The sequence below is a fragment of the Bos javanicus genome, chromosome 25 (genome assembly GCF_032452875.1).
Source record: "Bos javanicus breed banteng chromosome 25, ARS-OSU_banteng_1.0, whole genome shotgun sequence".
NCBI classification, from domain to species: Eukaryota; Metazoa; Chordata; class Mammalia; order Artiodactyla; family Bovidae; genus Bos; species Bos javanicus.
The window spans coordinates 21628932-21651364 of NC_083892.1; the positions used below are offsets into that span (position 1 = coordinate 21628932).

At 43.7% G+C, this 22433-nt stretch overlaps 1 protein-coding gene across 3 annotated transcripts in view; it reads left to right on the forward strand.

Annotated features, from left to right (window-relative positions):
- The window catches only part of PRKCB (protein kinase C beta), a 375130-nt gene that overhangs the window by 150130 nt on the left and 202567 nt on the right, over window positions 1-22433 (forward strand). For all 3 annotated transcript variants that reach the window (XM_061401446.1, XM_061401448.1, XM_061401449.1), the window contains one exon: window positions 14436-14518. In XM_061401446.1, coding sequence (XP_061257430.1) covers window positions 14436-14518 — 83 coding nt within the window. The remainder of the gene's footprint in view (window positions 1-14435; window positions 14519-22433) is intronic.

Genomic DNA, 22433 nt, shown 5'->3' on the forward strand with positions numbered 1-22433 from the left:
ATTCCCAGTAGCTGTCCTGCCCAGACGCCTTCTCCCCGGGGTTATAGCAGAAGTTGGTGGCCGTGGGGGAGGGAGGACTTTCTTCTCATGAGTTTGTTTACTTCTGAGTCCTATCCTTTACCTCTTGTTGGCTCCACTGCTTTGTCTGGCTTAGTTAAATAAGTTTGGTAATGTTGTGAATGAAAGCATTCCTTTCCTGCAGTTGCTGACCCCTGTAAGGCTCTTGCTCAGTAGTGCTAGGCTGCTGCTAAAGAAATGACATTTGCTCTTCCTTCCATCTCTTATGGGAGGAAATCACCATCATTAGAACTCTGCGAATTCCCTTTAACTCTGGGTAAATGGTTGACAGTCCATATGATGGAATAGGATGCAGTTGTGGAGACAGGATGAGGTCACTGTCTACATGTTGAGATGGCATGGGCTCCAAATGTGGTAGTTTGGGGAAATGCATGAGGAGAGTGTGCGGATCAGCAGGGCTCTGCACCATTTGAATCACCCGTTCCCAGCCTCTTTGTGTGTGCTCAGTCATTCGGTCGTGTCTGACTCTTTGCGACCCCATAGACTCCCCATGGAGCCCACCAGACTCCTTTGTCCATGGAATTCTCCAGGCAGGAATACTGGAGTGGGTTGCCATTTCCTCCGCCAGGGGATCTTCCCGACCCAGGAATTGAACCTGCGTCTCTTGCATTGGCAGGTGGATTCATTACCACTAGGGCCACCTGGGAAGCCCTCCCAGCTTCTCCAGTCTTCCTCCCAATAAATCTGAATCTCTAGAGGGACTTGAGCCCTGTTTTGTTTTGAAAGCTCCAAGCGACTCAGCGTGCGTCCCAGACTGAGAACCAAGGGTGTAGATTTGTAATCTTATGGATGAAACTAAAGAGGCATAGTTAAAACCAAAAAGGAAATAGAGAATTATGCTCCACATATAGGCAGGGACTCATACATGCTCACACAAATGCAGAGAATATTGCTAGAAGACTGACAAGAAATGAGAAAGAGTAGTTCCCTCTGGTAATGGGGTAGAGCCTTGTCTCTCAAACATATGCTAATCAGGAATGTTCGAATTTTAAGCCTTAAGCATGATAAACAGTTTAAAAAAGAAATCCTAACTGCGCACCTAAGGCCGGCCAGGCAGGGCTGTGAGATGACTCTGAGCTTATACAGCTTGACTGTGCTGCGGCCAGCCACCCACAGACGGGCAAATACCACCCACCACCCCGGCCACAGCTGCCTTCCTCTTGACTCAGCCGGTGAGAGTGACTTCTTGAGTGAGAGAGGTGACCAAAAGCCCAGTCATTCATTTATTCATTCACGGTCAATGTACTCATTCATATTTTTATTAAGAATCAGATGTGGGGCAGGTATATGCCAAGCACAGGAATCTGGTCTCATCCTTATGACTGTACATGAAGTGAAAGTGAAAGTGTCAGTCGCTTAGTCACATCTGACTCTTTGTGACCCCATGGACGGTAGCCCGCCAGGTTCCTCTGTCCGTGGGATTCTCCAGACAAGAATACTGGTGTGGGTTGCCTTTCCCTTTTCCAGGGGATCTTCCTGATCCAGGGATCGAGCCAGTAACTGATCTTGTCCCCATTCTGTGGTTGGGGATATTTGAGCTCAGAGATAATGTGTAACCAAGGTGATAGTATTTGAATCAGGAAGACTAGCTAAAACAGAGGTTGTGAACTGGTGGGACTCAGATGTCTTTGGATGGTCAGCATGGAGTTTTCAAAAAATCCCATCTGGCAACACGGGACTAGCGCTCCCAGGGCCATTGCTGGACAGAGTTGAGTATCCCAGGGATGGGCATGTGCCGTCCAGTTCATCCCAGCCGCCCTTCCCTGCTGTATTACACCAGCCTGGCTTCACTCAGTCACACAGCCTGGCCTCTGCAGGGTTTTAAGTTTCTAACCCTTGCAATGAAGTAGGTGTATGTGTGCTGTCTTTTCAGTTGTGTCCGACTCTTTGTGACCCTATGGACTGTAGGCTGATAGGCTCCTCCATCCATGGGAGTTCCTAGGCAAGAATACTGAAGTGCGTTTCCATGCCCTCCTCCAGGGGTTCTTCCTGACCCAGGGATCGAACCTGTGTCTCTTGCGTTGGCAGATGGGTGCTTTACCGCTGAGTCACCTGGGAAGCCCAGGGAAGTAGGTAGAATGAGCCAACCATTACCTGTCCCCTGGGGCTCCCAGACTGAATTATCCTGTGGAGCATGTCATTTCTACTCCAGTCTGGCCTTCGGTCTGCTGGTTGGAGGACTAAGCTCTCTGCCTTTAAATTTCCTCATGGCCATCATGGGATGGACTGTTGGTAGTGAAGTATTTATGGAACAGATTTGCACAGTAGAGAATGAGTGAAATATAGGAAAGGACAGTCATCCAGCCTGGCAGGAATGTGGGGCAGTGGAGTGAGAGGAGGCAAGAGTAAAGTTGGATGGTGGTTTCATTGTGAATGGATGCCAGCCTCTTGGATTGGAACTTTATTCTTTAGGCCAGTGCTGTCCAATAATACTTTTTACAGTGAGTGTCCAATACTGTACCTTCTAGCCACATGAGACTGTTAAGCGCTTGAAATGTGGTTAGTGTGAATGAAAAGCTGAAGTATTTTTTAAACAATGGATTGTTCACCTCATTTTTAAAAAATATATTTGTTTATTTATTTGACTGTGCCAGGTGTTAGCTGGGGCATGCCGGGTCTCTGATCCTCATTGTGGCATGCAGCATCTTTAGTTGCAGCGTGTAGGATCTAGTTCCCTGACCCGGGGTCAGTCCCAGGCCCACTGCTTTGGGAGCACGGAGCCTTAGCCACCCACTTGACCACCAAGAAAGTCCCAAGAACTGAATTTTAAATTTCATTTAATTAATTCAAATTGGCATAACCCCACATTGCCTGTGGCTACCGTATTGGACAGTGTGACTTTAGACGATAAGCAGCCAGTGAGTGTGTTGGAGCAGGGAGATAGTATCAAGCTGAGTTTTCAGAAGATGAATTTTTCAGAAGTGTGTAGGCTGTATGGGGTGAGGGAAGTAGGCAGAAATAATATTAATGGTGTTTAGGCTGCAGTCCATGGGGTCCTTAAGAGTTGGACATGACTGAGCAACTTCCCTTTCACTTTTCACTTTCATGCATTGGAGAAGGAAATGGCAACCCACTCCAGTATTCTTGCCTGGAGAATCCCAGGGACAGAGGAGCCTGGTGGGGTCGCACAGAGTCAGACATGACTGAAGCGACTTAGCAGCAGCAGTATATGTTAGACACTTACTTGGTCCTCACATGACCTCATTTAACCCTCACAACAACTCTGTAAGAAAAGCACTATTATTTTTTCTATTTTATAGACTAGGAAAGCAAGACACAGCAAGGTCAATGAACTTAAGGTCATAGATCTAATAAATAGTGTGGCCTGGTGTCGTGTCCAGGCAGCTTGGCTGCAGAGTTCAGACTGTAAACCTCTCTAACCTGGAAGGAAGTAAATAAACCTTCACTGAGAAACTTCCTTTGTGCCCTGATGCTGTACACTGGTACATGATGTTTCATTTAGATTTCATGGCAATCACATAACACTGATGACCTTATCTCCTCTGTGATTATGGAAGCTTTGGTTCATAGAGATGAGACATGGCAGGCTTATCAGTTTCGGGGGAAACCAGTCAAGGCTTCATTGCAGAATTCCATTTCTGAGTTACTGAGGGCAGTTAGGGTGGAATCAGTGGGGAGTGTACAGGAGGATATGGTATAAAAGATGTTGCGAAGGAAGAATCAGTAGGATTTAGCAACTGACTGGATGGCTGGGGTGAGGAAAGCGGGGGAGGATTTCTTCTGGAACAGTGAGATGAATGACAAACACAAATGCAGCCAGGCCGTATGAGCTGAGAGTGTGTGGGCTCCAGAGGAAGACAAACCTGGTTTCAAACGTAAGCGTGGCCACTGGCTAGCTGGACGCCCTCGGGCAAGTCATTCCTCTCTGTGTATCAGCATCCCTCTTGTTAAAACACAGATCTAAACACCTTCCTCCTGGGGCCGTGATGGGGCTAAGCTGCAATAACCATGGATGTAAAAGTCCTTTGCCAACTCAAGTCCACGGTCTTGTGAGTCATGCTTCTGAATAGTAGGGAGGCTGGGTGGAGGTGGTGACCAGGCCTATCTGCCTTTGATCATGGAGATGGTTCCAGAAAGCATGGGAGGGAGCACCACCTCATCTTGGACACTGGGCAGTTTCATGCCTGTGAGTCGTCTTTGACCCAGGAGGAAAGAGGGATCCTGCACACCCATCTGAAAGCAACATTTGCACACTGATGCCTCCACCTCAAATGACCCCTTTCCACCGAGCACTTTGTGTGTGTGTGTCTTGTTTGACCTTCACAACAACTTTCTAAGAGTAGATAATGTTCTATACATCTGTATCTCTTTTGCTGTCTCTCATACACGGTTGTCGTTACCATCTTTCTAAATTCCATATATATGCGTTAGTATACTGTATTGATGTTTTTCTTTCTGGCTTACTTCACTCTGTATAATAGGCTCCAGTTTCATCCACCTCATTAGAACTGATTCAAATGTATTCTTTTATTGTAAAGTAAAAAAAATAATAGTTAAAAAAAAAGGGTAGATAATGCTATCATTCCCATTTTGGAGGATATGGATGCTCAGCGAGGCATAGTAATTGGGCTGATGTCTTTCAGCTTGAGGTTCATAAAATAGCGGTTCAGGGGACTTCCTTGGTGGTCCAGTGGTTAAGAATCCACCTTGTAATGCAGCGGTCACAGGTTCGATTCCTGGTCAGGGAACTAAGATCTCACATGCTATGGAGCAGCTAAGACTGAGAGTTGCAACTACTGAGACTGTGTGCCAGAGCCTGAGCACCACAACTAGAGAGTCTGTGCGTCACAATGAAGGATCCTGCATGGCACCATGAGGATCCCACGTGCTGCAGCGAAGACCTCACACAGCCAAATAAGTAAATAAAAAAAAATTTTTTTTTTTAAATGAAAGTTCAAACTGAGGTTCCTCTGATCCAGAGGCCTGGCCTGGAAGTCTTGCAGACGGTGGATTTCTCTCTTGAGGAATGGCTGTCTGGGGGCTTCCAGAGAGAGATGAGAGCTCAGGAAGGTGCTGAAGGCCCCTCTGTCTCTTCTTCCAACACAGACATCTGCAGCAAGTGCTGGAATGAATACTTCTGGTTAGTTTGGATTCAGGGACAAAGATTGCTTCCTAAAGATGACAGTTGCCCGTTTTAGACTCTAGTGAGAATAGGGTACAAGAGATGGATCGACTCCAAAGAGAGAAAATAAAAATTTAACGACTTGATCTAGTTTCCTCTGGATACAACAAATGAATTGTAATGGTTAGAGCTGGGCATTTGGGGGTGGGTGCAGTATGAGGCAGAGTTGGGGTCCCATTGCTTCCTGGGGGCAGATACTCCGGAGAGGTCTCTTGGGCTTTTGTCTGTAGTCTTCTGCTTCTGGGATCATCCAAGTATTTCTGATCCTTGGCTTGTATAGTGGTTTCCTATTGCTAGAATAACAAATTACCACACACTTAATGGCTTAAAATAACAGATTTATTACCTTATAGCTCTGGAGGTCAAGAGTCTGAAAATGGGTCTCATGAGGCTAACATCAAGACAGCAGGATGTCAAGATGTCAGCAGGACGTCATTCCTTCTGGAGCCTCTGGGGACCGTCTGTTCTTTGCCTTTTCTAGCTTCTAGACACCATCCACATTTCTGGGAGTGTGTTCCTTTCCAGCAGTAGCATCACTCCAGCCTCTGCTTTTGTAGTCGTACCTCCTTCTCTGACTCTGACCCTCATACCTCCTTCTAATAAGGATCCAGTGGCTAAGACTCCATGCTCCCAGTGCAGGCAGCCTGGGCATTCAATCTCTGGTCAGGGAACTAGATCCCACATGCCACCACTAAGAGTTTACATGCTAAACGCAAAGATCTCACATGCCACGGTGAAGATCGAAGATCCTGCATGCTGCAACTAAGACTCAGCACAGCCAAGTAAATAAATTTTGAGGAAAAAAAGAAAAAAGTATTCTTTTTAAAAAAAGGACTCTTGTAATTGCATTAAACTCACCAGGATGTGTTAGTGTTATTCTCTCAGTCGTGTCTGACTCTTTGAGACCCCATGTACTATAGCCTGCCAGTCTCCTCTGTCCATGGAATTCTCCAGGCAAGAGTACTGGAGTGGGTAGCCATTCCCTTGTCTAGGGGATCTTCCTGACCCAGGGATTGAAACCGGGTCTCCCACATTGCACGCAGATTCTTCACTGTCTGAGCCACCATTCACACAGTCCAGGGATTAGAATGTGGACATCTTTGGTGAGGCTGGGGGAAGACGTTATTCTACCTGTAGGCCTATGACTCTCATGATTTTAATGTAATGGGAGGATTGGAGATAAATGGTGCTTGGAATCTTAATCTCTTCCTCTGTGGGAGCCAAGTAGCAGTTCACTGCCCCCTGTTCTAAAAATTCAGTTTATTTATTTATGGCTCTGCTGGGTCTTCATTGCTATGCTCACTTTGCTGTAGTTGCAGAGAGCGGTGGCTACGCTTTAGCTGTGGTTGCATGGCCTTCTCAGGGCAGTGGCTTCTCTTGTTGCAAGGCGTGGGCTCTAGAGCACAGGCTCAGTAGCTGTGGTGTATGGGTCTAGTTTCCCTGCAGCATGTGGGATCTTCCCAGAGCAGGGCTCGAACTCTTGTCTCCTGCATTGGTAGGTGGTTTCTTTACCACTGAGCCACCAGGGACGTCCAGCAGTTTCCCCTTTTAAAATAGGTCTTGCATACATTCTCCCACCTGACACTCAGACATTTTCAGTGCTTGTCTGGTACATATACATTTGGTTTTGCATCATGTAGTCCTAATAAAGCATGACAATGGTTAGATTCAGAAGGTGTAGGCTGCAGGCTTCTAACCTCTATGGAGCAAAGAGTTGTTGCGTAAATCGTGAAGCATCTAGGAATTCTTGGTTCTTACCAGGTACCTGTTTGAAAGCAGGACCTAGAACGTGTTTCAGCAGTTTCTGTGAATGTTGGCTCTTCTTTAAGAAAAGCTAGTCTTACCCTGAATTTGCCAAACGAAATGAGGGGGTGTTTATTTGTATCACAAAAGGATTTAGTTTGTTTCTTTAAATAGCCTAAGCCCTACTTCTTTTCTTTGAAGTGTTTTAGTTAATGGGAAATTTGATTTGCAGAACTTTTTAGAAACACGCTGTGTAAAGTAAATACCTGTGCTAGAAGCTCATCGACTTTTCAGCCTGTTCCCAGCTTCTCTGTAGAGCATGCTGGGGCACAGCCAAGTCCCTTGGCGTACTGAGTCCAGCAAGGTGGAAGTAGATTGTTTATTTTCGTGGCTAATTGGAAGGCTGGCAGGAGAGACCTTGTCAATGATTGACGTAGTCCTACACTTGACTGTGGTGGTAGAATGTGGGAGGCCAGCCGGGAGCTATAGCCAGCATTACGTTGATTGGGTTTTCTTCTTTTTGTGTGGCTGATAATGCCCATTCTTTGTGGATTCACTCACCGAATATTTGTTTACTCAATATATGCCAGGACATGTGGTAGACACTAGGAAGCTAGAGATGAGCTTCCCTCAAAGAGAGTAAGGATAGATAAGACCTTAACTGATATTTTAGATATTTTGAAGAAGGGCTCTAGGCTAAAGTAATTGCTTATCAGTGGTGAGCTGGGGGGAGAGGAACTTTCCTAAACATTTCTGGGTTAAGGGAGAAGTGAAAACTTCAGTAATAGGCCAATTAGAAACTTACAACAATGATGGCAGTATGAAGCATAGGAAGTGGTCAAAGCTGTGCTAGAAAGTTTTTAGCCTTGAAATGTTAAACTTTTAATGAAGAAGAATGGGAAGAAATTAGCTGAGCAGTCAGTTCAAGAAGCTTTAAAATGAATAATGAATAATAGCAGGAGACATTTGTTGCATACTCGGAGAAGGCAATGGCACCCCACTCCAGTACTCTTGCCTGGAAAATCCCATGGATGGAGAAGCCTGGTCGGCTTCAGTCCATGGGGTTGCTGAGTCAGACACGACTGAGCGACTTCACTTTCACTTTTCACTTTGATGCATTGGTGAAGGAAATGGCAACCCACTCCAGTACTCTTGCCTGGAGAATCCCAGGGACGGCGGAGCCTGGTGCGCTGCCGTCTATGGGGTCACACAGAGTCGAACACGACTGATGTGACTTAGCAGCAGCAGCAGCATGGTATGTTAGGCTAAGTTCTGAGCATGGATTATTTCATTTAATTCTGACAATACTGCTGTGATATGAGTATTATTACTATTATCACCATCATTTTTCAGAAAGAAAACTGAAGCACAGGTAGATAAGATAATGTGCCTAAACATTATAGTTTGCAAATGTGGAAAGTGAAAGTGAAGTTACTCAGTTGTGTCCGACTCTTTGCGACCCATGGACTGTGGCCCACAAAGCTCCTCCATCCATGGGATTCTCCAGGCAAGAATATTGGAGTGGGAAAGCAGCATCAAAACCTGGCCATCTGACTCCAGAATTCATACTTGCAACCCAATAAATAATACAAGAACAAGTACACATAAAATAAGTAGGACAAATAGCAGTAAAACTAACAAGTAAGAAAGAAACAGTAGAATTGATAAGTATATCCATCATTTGCTTCTTTAAAATGAAAGAATAATAAAATGGACACTAAGGAAGACAAACCTCTGAAAAAAAATAAAGAGAGAGAGACTCCCCAACAATATAATAGACGAAAGCTTGAGAAAGGGCCTGGCACCATGCCAGATAAGATGATGCAGTTGAAACACACAGAGGAGACCACTGTGGATCATTCCAAAGGAAAATATAAATTCCCAAAGTTAGTTTGAGAAGAGCGTGAGGGAGAAATAAAGCCGGTAAAAGCGCTAAGCTGGATAGGACTGTTTGCTCGTCATCTCTTTTATTCCACATTGCTCTGGGAATTTTACATATGGACATATAAAGGGAAACACAAGAGGCATATCTATCAGGGAGGAGGAAAGAAAAATGTTATTACTGGGGATAACATGATTCTCTACCTGGAAAACTCAAAGGAAGCAACTGAAATCCCACAGCAACTCTCATGAATTTTAAAAATACTTAGAGAATAAATACTCTGAAAATTTATTGCTTTCCTATTTGTAAATGATAACCACTCGGCAAACAAAATGGAAAAGATGTCAAAATCACAATAGCAGAGAAGTAGGACTTCTCAGATAATACGAAGTTATAAATATGTAGAACTATAGAGAAAAGTGGGCTTCCCAGGTGGCACTAGTGGTAAAGAATCCAGCTGCCAATTCAGGAGACATAAGAGACATGGATTTGATCCCTGGATTGGGAAGATCCCCTGGAGGTCATGGCAACCCACTCTAGTATTTTTGCACAGAGAATTCCGTGGACAGAGGAGCCTGGAGGGCTACAGAATCCATAGGGTTGCAAAGAATCGGACACGACTGAAGCAACTTAGCACACACACATTCATAGAGAAAATTAAATACTGGGATACATAAAATAAAATTTTAGCAAGGGGGCACTCTATTCCTGATAGAAGTACTCATTGTTATGCAAGTGTCAATTATCAAAGTCCCAATAAATTTTTTTCTGGGGGTGAGGGTAGGGAGTTGACTAAATACAATAAAAATTCCATTGGTATTTTCAAAAGCTTGATAAACTGATTCTAAAGTTCACTTGGAACTTGGAATGATTGCCAGTAGAATGTTGAAAATAAGGATAATGAAAGAAGACTTGCCCTGCCACGATATAACATATTATAAAGCTACTATAATTAAATCCCATATTTCTTTATTATAAGACAGATCAGTGGAACAGAACTGCAGGCCCAAAGATAGACCCCAGTGTATATAATTATTTAGTACATAATTAGGTTGGCGTTTGAAATCAGTGATGAGGGGATGAATTATTCAATAAAAGATGCTGGCACAATTGATTACCTATTTGGGGAAAAAAATGGCAAGTTAAATTCCCATGTCATTTCAGATACAAAAAAAATTACAAATCGATGGAAGTTTAAAGTGCATATGATGCCAGATAAAAGTAAAGAGAAAAGAATGGTATAGATAGGAATTTGGATCATATGGGAAGGCCTTTTGAAATGTAGTTGGACTAAGTTTTCTTTGTCCAGTTTTTTTTCTTTTGGTAGTCTGCAAGTTATTCTTGTTAGCACACTATTTCAGCTTCAGTCAGTTCAGTTCAGTCACTCAGTCGTGTCCAACTCTTTGCGACCCCATGAATTGCAGCACGCCAGGCCTCCCTGTCCATCACCAACTCCCGGAGTTCACTGAGACTCACGTCCATCGAGTCAGTGATGCCATTCAGCCATCTCATCCTGTCGTCCCCTTCTCCTCCAGCCCCCAATCCCTCCCAGTATCAGAGTCTTTTCCAATGAGTCAACTCTTCGCATGAGGTGAAAATGCAGTTTCTCCATACCTATTAACTCTTGAGGAATAAGACAAGGATCTTAGCATGCTGCAACTTTGTAGTCTTTTTCCCGTCCCTGTCTCTTAAGACTTGTCCCCCAACCCTCACCTTGCTTTTCTCTTTGTTCTTTCACCACTGTTTTATGCCTCTTTTATTCATTTTGTTGGGTTTTTTTTGTGGAGTGTATATTCTCTATTACTTCTTTGTGGGAAGTAAAATTTCCAAGTTCTTGTATTTTGGAAATGTCTTTATTTTGTTCTTTCACTTGAATGCTCGATTGACTGTGTATGGGATTTTAGGTTCAAATGACTTTTCCTAAACCTTTGAAAATGTTGCTCCATTGTATTCTATTTTTTTTTAGTTTTTAAAAAATTATTGCCACAATCAATTTAGTTAAATTTTTTAAAGATTTTTTTTATGGGGACCATTTTAAAAGTCTTTATTGAATTTGTTACAGTATTGCTTCTGTCTTATGGTTTGGTCTTTTGGCCGCGAGGCATGTGGAATCTCAGCTCCCTAATCAGAGATCGAACTCACCCCCCTGCATTAGAAGGCGAACTCTTAACTGTTGGAAGTGCCTCCATTGTATCCTAGAATGCAGAGTTGCAGATGAGAAATCTGATGTTAAAATTATTTTTGTTCCTTTGTCAGTAACTTTCCCGTCTTCTCTTCCTTTCCTTGCTGGACACGTCCTCACAGTGATATCTCAGTCAGTTCAGTTCAGTCGCTCAGTTGTGTCCGACTCTTTGCGACCCCATGAATCACAGCACGCCAGGCCTCCCTGTCCATCACCAACTCCCGGAGTTCACTCAGACTCACGTCCATCGAGTCAGTGATGCCATCCAGCCATCTCATCCTCTGTCGTCCCCTTCTCCTCCTGCCCCCAATCCCTCCCAGCATCAGAGTCTTTTCCAATGAGTCAACTCTTTGCATGAGGTGGCCAAAGTACTGGAGTTTCAGCTTTAGCATCATTCCTTCCAAAGAATACCCAGGACTGGTCTCCTTTAGAATGGACTGGTTGGATCTCCTTATAGTCCAAGGGACTCTCAAGAGTCTTCTCCAACACCACAGTTCAAAAGCATCAATTCTTCTGTGCTCAACTTTCTTCACAGCCCAACTCTCACATCCATACATGACCACTGGAAAAACCATAGCCTTGACTAGACGGACCTTTGTTGGCAAAGTAATGTCTCTGCTTTTGAATATGCTATCTAGGTTGGTCATAACTTTCCTTCCAAGGAGCCTTGGTAATTCTCACTGTTAGTCATTTTTCTTTTTATTCGTATCTAATGACACTTGATAGTTTCTTTCAATTTCATGGCTCAAATTCTTCTTAATCTTTAGAGAATTTCCTTTCATTTTCTTCAATTACACCTTCTTTACTTTTCTTTCTGTTCTTTCCTGAACATCCTTCTGTATAGATATTAGAATTTTGAGATCTATTCTACATGTTTTGAGTCATTTCTTTTATTCTTTCTTGCCTTTTTTTTTTTTTTTGCAAAATTCTGGGGAAATCACTCAAATTAGACTTCCAATTTGCTAAGTTCCTCCTTAGTTGTTCTCCATTTTGTATCAGCCCAACCACTGACTTTCCAGTTTGGGCAATCATATTTTTCATTTCCCAATCTTTGTTTTTCTTTGACTCTTTGTTTCAAAATGAAAGTAGGCTTATTTCCCTTGATATTATGTAATTAGCATATACTCTTTTGTCAACATTTCAAACAATATGGATGTAAGGTTGTCAGTAAAAATAATCTGTAGTCCTATTGCTCAGCGATAACCATCACTGGCATTTTTTGGCCACTGCTCACGTATTACTCATGTAGGGCTTCCCTGGTGGCTCAGATGGTGCCTGTCTGCAATGTGGGAGACCCGGGTTCGATCCCTGGGTTGGGAAGATCCCCTGGGGAAGGAGATGGCAGCCCACTCCACTACTCTTGCCTAGAAAACCCCATGGACAGAGGAACCTGGTATGCTACAGTCCATGGGGTAACAAAGAGTCGGGCATGACTGAGAGACTTCACTTTCACTTTCATATGTTACTCTCAACATTCACAGACTTATGGGCACAGAGGACTTCCCTACTCACAACAAACATATACATGCTGTTTGACACAGATGTCTTTATACAAAGCATATATTACTTACAAAATGCAATAAATCATAACAGGAAAAGGAGAAAGAAATTGACCCCTTTGGAACTCTTCTTTTTAGCTTTGCCATCTTGTGGAATCTTGGTTCCCTGAGCAGGGATTGAACCTGAGTCTTCGGCAGTGGAACCACAGGGTCCTAACCACTGGGCTGCTGGGGAATTATCCCCAGGTTCACTAATAATCAGTCAAGACTAATGTTTCTTTCCCATCTATTACCCTTTCTGTCTCCTTTCTGTCATGTTGAATTATTTTGAATTGAATCACTTTATTCATAAAGATTATAGGATGTATCCTTAGAAGTAAGAATAACAAAAAAATCATAATACCCTTATTATATAAAAAATTATAATTCCCTAATACCAATAACAAAAATTCCCTCATATTTTCAAAAAATCAGCCATTCATTTTTCTGATTATCTCACAATTATTAAAAAACTGTTAGTTCATTTAAATTAGGACCCAAACAACATCTACATATTGTGTTTAGTTAACACCTTCTTAAAATCTCTTTATTATGTTCCTCCTCTGCCCTGCTATTTTCCTCCTGCAGTTTTTTATTTTTGTTCATTTATTGTTGGTGTTTTGAGCAGTTTTAGGCATATAGAAAAACTAAAATACAGTTTCTGTACATTCCCTCAACTTCATTTCCACCCTAGTTCCCCCGTTATTAATGTTTGCAAGTGACATAAATCAGAAAGAGAAAGAGAAATACCATGTTAACTCACTTGTATGTGGGATCTTAAAAAAAAAAAAAAAAAAGGAAACCCAAAACACCAAAACCAAGAAGTGAACTTGTGGATACAGAGAACAGATTGGTGGTTGCCAGAGATTAGGGTCGGGAGCGGGTGACATGGATGAAAGTGGTCAAAATAAATAAGTTCAGGGGATGCAATAAATAGCATGGTGACTATAGTTAGTAGTACTGTAGTGTGTCTTTGGGCTTCCCTGGGGGCTCAATGGTAAAGAATCTGCCTGCCAAGGCAGGAGACGTGTTCCATCCCTGGGTTGGGAAGATCCGCTGGAGGAGGGCATGGATACCCGCTCGAGTGTTCTTACTGGGAATCCCACAGACAGAGGAGCCTGGCGACCTACTGTCCACGGGGTTACAGAAGAGCCGGACGCAACGACTGAGCATGCAGTGTATATTTGGAAGTCACTAAGAGAGTAAATCTTAAAAAATCTTATCACAAGAAAAAAACTTACAACTATGTGTGGTGATGGATATTCATGACTTATAGTGATGATCATTTATAAATGTATATATGGAATCATTATGTTTTACACCTGAACTTAATATAAGGTTATATCAATTACATCTCAATTAAAACATGAAGAGAACTATATTCAATACCCTATTATAAGTCATAATGGAAAATAATATTAAACAATGTGAAAAAATGAAATAACATGCCTTAGAGTGTTGTTAGGAATATTAAGTGAATTAATATGTGGAAAGCACTTTTAAAGAATCTTGCATTAGTGTGGTACATTTGTTACAATTGATGGGCCAATATTGATACATGGTTATTAACTAAAAGCCATTGTTTATCCTAGGGTTCACTTTTTGTGTTGTAGATTCTCTAAGTGTAGTTGTCAGTACTATTTCATCCATAGTAGTCAACATAATTAGTAATTTGCAAGTTGTAACACGGTGTACCCAGGAGTTTGACTTCAATAGAAGACAAGTGGCAGAAACTGAAGGCATTGTTTATCTGATTATAAAGCCTTTGAGTATAAAGTTCAGGCCTAATGTGTCTTCCTCTCTTCCCCTCCCTTCCTGTTCTCCACTTCCCCTCTCCCTTCCCTCCTACCCTCATTTTCTCTTTTGCAGTCTGCTGTTTTGTCGTGCACAAGCGGTGCCATGAATTTGTCACCTTCTCCTGCCCGGGCGCTGACAAGGGCCCAGCCTCTGACGTAAGTAACAGGCGCTGGTCACCTCTCTCTGTCCATAGTCAGTGCATCCTTTTGGGTGACTATGAGTATACTGAGACAAAAAGTCAGGATGTCACGGTCCCTACGGCCTCTGAGACTATTTTCATCTTAATGGGAAAAAAAACAAAACATTTTGAGAGGGGTGCATGACTTCAAGAAACCAGTTTCCCTTCTATGATTTAGCACAATGTCTTCATCTTTATGGCTGAGGCATGGGGTTGATGAGCAAGGGTTAAATTGTGAACTCTTTGTCAGGGCCCCAGAATTAGGAGGAAGTGAGATTTTCCTGCTCCGTTTAACCCAAACTGTGATTACTGTTGAGGGATAAGGGATGCTCCTGGGTAAAACTGACAAATAAACTGTTTTGATCATTATTGCTTTATTTTAATATGGTTTGAAAAATGTATCTAGTAGTGGTTTGTCATTTATGGTGAGGATTTAAAATTTCCTACGTAAGTAAAGGTGTTTAGAGTTAAACAAAAGATAGGGCTTCCTTGTGGCTCAGCTGGTAAAGAATTCACCCACAGTGTGGGAGACCTGGGTTTGATCCCTGGGTTGGGAAGATCCCCTGGAGAAAGGAAAGGCTACCCAGTATTCTGGCCTGGCGAATGCCATGAACTGTATAGTCTATGGGGTCAGGAAGAGTCAGACATGACTGAGGGACTTTCATTTTCACTTTCCTTTCAAAAGATAGGGACTTCCCTGGCAGTCCAGTGGTTAAGAATTCACACTTGCAGTGCAGGGGGTACAGGTTTAATCCCTGGTTGGGGAACTAAGATCCCATATGCTGTGTGGTATGGCCAAAAATAAATAAATAAAAATTGAAAAAGATAAATTGACTTAAGGAAAATATTAAGTGAATGACAGCCTGAGTGCTGTGTATGAGTGCTCTGTGGCTAAAGTCTTGGTACAAGTTTACCTAAAGTTTGAGGTACATGTGGATCACCTATCCAACAGCCATTCCTCACCCTCACTCTTCTTTCTGGCAAAGGCCACCTCTTAGTATAAAGCTGAAAATGCCTGCTGCTTGCTTTCGCAGGCTCCTTTGTAGCTAGTGAATGAGCACGTGACCCAGTTCTGCTCAGTGGGACCCGAGGGGAAGTCTGAGCAGGGCTTCTAGGAAAGACATTCCTTTCTGATAAAGGAAGATACTCCTTTCTTTGTTCTGGTGGACATTTTTGAGTGGGCACATAATGAATGCATGGAGTTGTGGCAACCCTTAGGGTCAATGAGAAAGCTATGACTGACATCCTGAGCATGGCTGAGTGGAAGAGTTAAAGGAACCTGGGTCATGGATGACGTTGATGAACTGCTGAGCCAACGCTGAGTTCTCTTATGCTCAGACTGTGTATGTGAGATAAGAAGCACCTCTTACTGGTAAAGTAAGGGTATTCTTTTCCATGCAGCTGAAGCTGTCCTGGCCCTTCCACCACGCACGCAGTGCTGTTGGCCCAGTCATGAACTCTGTATGTCTGTCATCCCCAGTTCTCTTATTTGGTTCCTGCTTTGGTTCACCTTCCTGGAATTTTCCCCACTGGCTTTGTCTCCCACTGGTCTTGTCTTGATCACTTAGAGTGGACAGCTGATCTCAGCTTGCTCGAAGTGGGTAGTCACTACCTTCTGTTGTTGCATGTGCTCTTGCTAGCCTTCTAAAAGTGGTCATCTGCCATTTTGCTGCAGATCAGGGGCAGGCCATGCACACTCTAGAGCTGATACTGCTGTTGTTTTGCAGACTGTGCTATTTGGGTTTAGGAACTCCAGGCAACAGAGAACAACCAAAACCCTCACAGGCCTATTTGCAGAGACGAGGATGGGACCATTCTTCATGTTCTCTCAGATCACACTCCCTGACCCTTTTAGTGCAGTTCCTTCCCGTGTACCCAGGAGAGAAGGTAAGTTTGGGGGACAGCCTGCTTCCATTATGCAGCTCTGAATGTTCATGCAGATCGAGGCGTGATACTCAGAAAGCAGCCAGGAGGATGCTGTTTCCCATAGCCCCTCTTTATTCCTTGGCTTTTTATGTTGCCTGAGGGAGAAGGAGCTCAAACTATTTTATGTGGAAAGGGAAATTTTGGTCCCTGAAACTGAAAAGCTCGACCCAGTGAATCAAGGTGCTGAAATGAGATCTTCAGGGATCTCTTTCTCCAGTTCTTGGCTCAGTTTTCTTCTGGTTTCTTCTGTTTTCTTCTGGTTTCTGTTTCAAGAAGGCTTTTCTCCTATGGGAGCATGTTGGCCGTGGTACCTTTAGTCTTCATGTCTTGTCAGTGCTGCAATTCTAGTGACAAGAGCTAACGTCTCAGTAAATCCTGGGCCATATGTGACTGAGGATGGTTATGCTGATTGGCACGCCTGGTATGGTCTTACCCCTGGAGAGGTCTGAGAGTGGGAGAGAGGTGATCGGTCCCTTGAAGGAAAATGAGAGAAGCGGTATTGTGTACTGGTTAAAATCACACTATGGACGGAGCCAGCATTTCGAGGCTCAGGTATGCTTGACCTTGGGCAAAGTACTCCAGTGCATTTATGCTTTAGATCGCTCAATTGAAAATGAATAGAACAGTTGTCCCTACCTGATAACCTTGGTCGGAATATCTGGTGTGTATGTTTAGGACAGTGTCTGGTACATATTGAAGATGATAATGACAATGGTAATGAATAACAGTGAATGTGTGCTGGGTAGACAATGAGGACAGATGTCTACCAGGGAAGTCTGCTGAATGAATAGGTCCTCTGCCTGCCACCTGGCAGTCGTCCTTCCTAGGCATGTGTAGGCGCCATAAGTTGTAGGAGACCCTGCTCTGTGTGAATGGAACAGTGTAGTCATTCATTGCCTTGGGCATGGGGAGAGCAGGCAGTCCTCCCTACAGCCGGCATGCATAGATTTGGCAGCCAATCTCTGGACACAGTTCCAAGAAGGCCAGTTGGCACCAAGGATGATGAATTGATCCAGACTCCTGAACTGGGTTGACTTTGTTCATTGACCTTTTTCTGTCCATGGTTGGAGACATGATTAAATATCTGGCCACACCTGTTCGCCTACCTGGCCAGGCTCTCTGAGGCTCATGCAGATCAGGAGGGGTGCCCTCCTCTTGTATGACCTTGGAGGAGCAGGTATGCAGCGAGCTCATGGACTAGAAAAGTGCTGCCTCCATTTGTGAGAAAGGAATTGTCCTTGTCTTCTGCCCTCTGCTATTCCAAGTCCAACCTGAGCTGAGGAATATTCTGGGTATTAGTAGATCTTTGTGTGGTTGGCAGCCTTCTAGATCTCTATCATGGCATATTAGGCTACCTGATGGGAATTTTATGAATCAAGCTCTGTCCCAGTGAACCCAGCTACTGACCCAACCATTCAATGCCAATGGGAATAGACAATACATATGGGCACCCACCACTGGAGGACCTCAAAACATGGCAGAGTTCCTGGGTGCTACGTCTGATCATCTGTAGGGATCCTACTGGTTCTGAGATCTTCTCAGAATTAGAAAGAGAAGCTTGTCTCTGAGGGCTTGGACTAGGATAAGTCAAGTGCAGGACTTGCCCTGGGCACAAAGATTAAGGGATTCTTGCTTGTGTCTGCCTGGTGGCTGGATGATCTAGGCTGGCCCCATTCACATGACTGGCAGCGAGCTGGCTGTGGGCCTAGGTGCCTTGATTCTTCTCCACATGGCTTCTCATCCTCCAGCTGACCAGCTCTGGTTTGTTCACATGGTGGTTTCAGGGTTCTAAGAAGAGCACATCCCAATGCATCAGTGCTTTTCCAGCTCATGCATCATGTCTGACAATGTCCCCCTGGACCAAGTAGTCTCATGTTATTCTTCAGTAGCTCAGTCGTGTCCGACTCTTTGTGACCCCATGAACTGTAGTCTGCAGGTTCCTCTGTCCATGGTGTTCTCCCAGCAAGAATACTGGAGTGGATTGCCCTTTTCTACTCCAAGGGATCTTCCTGGGCCAGGGATCAAATCTGTGTCTCCTGCATTGGCAGGCAGATTCTTTACCACTGATCCACCAGGGAAGCCCCCCAAGTAGTCTCATGGCCAAGCCCAAATTCAAGTGGTAAAGAAATAGACCACTCATCATGGGAGGGGAAAGAATCTCTGGTCAAGCTACCGCAGATCCTGTTGACTCAGGGGGTCACTGTGGAACAGAATCCCTGGAGGCCATCACACTGGGCTTCATAAAGGACTCTCAGGTCTCACTGTGGTTCAGAGAGTCAGACGGCCTCAGTAGGACAACAGGCCTCTTGTATTCCCTGCCCCAGCTCCCTGAGTGACTTAGCCTCCTCCAACGACAAATGGAAAGTTGGGCAGTTTATGGATCACTCCCAGAGACAATGGGCTTCCCAAGTGGCTCAGTGGTAAAGGCTCCGCTTGCCAGTGCAGGAGATGCAGGAGACAAGGGTTTGATCCCTGGGTTGGGAAGTTCCCCTGGAGGAGGAAATGGCAATCCACTCCAGTATTTTTGCTTGGAGAATTCCATGGACAGAGGAGCCTGGTGGGCTACCGTTCACGGGGTCACAAAGAATCGGACACGACTGAGTGGCTGAGACACACACACACCCAGAGACAATGGTGATTAAGGATGTGGACTCTGAAGTCAGTCATACCTTCTTAGTTCATGTTAGTTACGCATGAGGTGATCTCGGGTGGTCATTTTTCTTCTCTGTGGCTCAGTTTCTTTATCCACAAACTGGGATGTTAGTACCAACCACATAGGTCTATTGTAATAATTAAAAAAAAATCCTTAAAATGAAAAAGAGCTAACTACATCAGCATCAAAAGGATTAACCACAGATGGATTAAAGAGCCATTGTGTGAAAGCGCTAAGCACAGTGCCTGTCACGTCCTAAGCCTTTGGTGCAGGTAGCTGATGGCTTTCCACTGATCTCCCTAATTGTGGATGTACTGATAATTCTCTCCATTCCTCCACCTACACCATGCACTCGTGTTTTCATTTCCATTGTGAGAGTGCTAAGTCACTCAGTTGTGTCCGACTCTTTGCAACACCATGGACTGCATGTAGCCCACCAGGCTCCTCTGTCCATGGATTTCTCCAGGCAAGAATACTAGAGTGGGTTGCCATGCCTTCCTCCAGGGGATCTTTCTGACCCAGGGATTGAACCTGAATCTTCTACGTCCCTTGCATTGGCAGGCAGGTTCTTTACCACTAGCATCTGGGGAGCCTTTCCATTGCCATTACTTTATACAAAACCTGAAATTTTGCAGTACAATGCTGAGAAAAAGAACCTAGACTCTGGAGCCAGAAAACCTTGGTGTCAAAATCCAGTGCTGAAGTCCCCAGCTCCATTGATCTTGGTAAAATTATTTCAGTTCTGTGATCTTAGTTTGTATCTTTAAAATGGGGCAAATAATACATAAATCATAGGTTCGGGGTGAGTAGTCAATGAAAAGCTACTTGAATCACAGCCAGAATAGTGTCTGGCACAAAGAAGGCACTCGGAAAATGGTTTCTAAATTATGATTTATCCCTGGAGGAATCTCTCCTACTCAAGAAGGGGTGCAGGTTACACTCTGACCTGCCAAGAAATAATAGCTAATAATAGCTAACTTTGTTGAGCAGAGGTTCTGTGCCAGGCATTACAAAAGTATAAAAGGACTCTTTAGCTGGCTTGTCTAAAGATAACTCCTCCAGTGTTTTATGGTTTTAGGAATAATAATTTCTTATCATTCATGGTCAAAGTACTGAATAAAACTCATTGTTATGCCTTGTACCCTCCTGATTCCATCACTAAATCAGTTCAGTGAAAGATGCAGGCAGTAATGTTGAGTTTTGTGTTTCTTAATCAAGTCTTACTTTATGAAGAAATATATTAAAAATGATAAATCATGCATTAGATGTTGAAGACTTAATAAAAGAGAAATAAAAGAAAATTTAAAAAGAATATATTAAATTCACATATTAAAAGAATATGCATATAAATGCTAATGGGTTTGAAAATCTGGTTGAAAGGGATGATTCTCAAGGAAATTTTAAATTGGCAATTTTATCTCAAGAAAAAATTGAAAACCATAACAGGCAAATAATCGAGAGAAATGAGAACATTGCTTTTCTTCTCCCAAAGCTCCAGAATAATAGGCTTCATGGGTAAATTATTTTAAACTTTAGAAGAATGAAGAATTTCTCTTCATTTTATTTTATTTTGATTTTCATAACAGTGAGCCTGTTGTCTTAAAATATCTTTGTTTCCTTTTTGTGACATGCTTTACTTTTTTATTGAAGTATAACTGATGGATAAGATTATGTAAATTACAGGTATACAATATAATGCTTCACAATTTTAAAGGTTATACTTCATTTGTGTGTGTGTGTGTGTGCGCGCACACACACACACGCTAAGTTGCTTAGTGGTGTCTGACTCTTAGCAACCCCAGGGACTGTAGCTGGCCAGGCTCCTTTGTCCATGGGGGTTCTCCAGGCAAGAATATTGGAGTCGGTTGCCATGCCCTCCTCCAGGGGATCTTCCCAACCCAGGGATCAAACCCAGGTCTCCCACATTGCAGGCAGATTCTTTACCATCTGAGCCACCAGGGAAGCCCATGAATACTGGAGTGGGTAGCCATTCCCTTCTCCAGGGGATCTTCCTAACCTAGGAATCGAACCAGGGTCTCCTGCATTGCAGATAGATTCTTTACCAGCTGAGCTACCAGGAAAGCCCATACTCCATTTATAGTTATTATAAAATATTGGCTATATGCCCTGTCTTATACAATATATCCTTGTAGTTTATCTTATACTTAATCTGTTCATTTTAAACTATATCAAATTATAGAGAAAAAGTAAACGTTCACAATTTAAAAAAATCAAAAGTGCAGTAAAGCCAACTCAAATTGGCATTAGATAAAGAGATTTGCTCATGGGAAGAACACTGAGAAGGATTAAAAGCTTCAGGGATAAGAGTCTCAGATACTGAAACTGAGGATCCAGTACTTGTAAGATGCTTTCTCATTATTGGCTGTATCAGTCAGCTTTGCTGTGTAACAAACCATCCCAAAATTTAGTGGCTTAAAATGTTTATTATGTTTGGTGATTGTGTGGGCTGCTTGGGGCATTCTTCTGATCTGGGCCTATTCAGCTGATCACTGCTGAGCTCTCTCGTCCATTTGGTCAGCTGTGACTTGGCTGGTGCAGGATCACCTAGGGTAGCCTCAGGCACATGGCAGCCTCTTGCCTGGGCACTTGGTTCCTCCTCCATGTGGTCTCCTTTCCTCCATCAGTTTAGGCTCATCTGCACACTGGTCTCAGGGTGCCAAGCACAGCAAGAGAGGAAAGCCCCCACAGCATAGGTGTCTTTCAAGCTTTTTTTTATGTCACAGTGGTTGTGGCCAAGATCAGATTTGGGGTGGAAAAACAGACTTCACCTCTGGATAGTAGGGGCTGCAAAGTCTCGTTGCAGAGATGCACATGGGACGTGGGGACTTGGGGCCATTTTGCAGTCTACCATTCTGCAGCTGGCCCTCGTCTGCTGTGCCAGCTGTCTCCTTGGTCCTTCCAGATCATCTCTGCTTTCTTCTTGAGAGACTGACCTGTAAGGGCTGCATCAGTGGGGGTTCCCTTACTCTCTGACTTCTGGTTGGGCTTAAGATGAGGGATTGATAGGAGACTGGAGGGTGAGCCCAGGGTGTTTGTCATAAGGTCTTCTTGGCTTTACCTTTGACCGTGTTCCCCTCCTAAGGCAGTCTGCAGCTGTTCCCTCCCAAAGTCTCTCCTTTTCCCTCTGCTTGTGCTGGCCCTCAGTTACTGCACCCTCCCTCTTGCTTTCTCAACAGCATGCCCACGCTTTTCTAAACAGTCCTTTTAATGAAATCTGCCTTAAAGTCTCCTAATTTGAATATGCCGTTCGTTTCCTGCTGGGACCCCAGCTGACTTGTCCTTGCTTTATTTG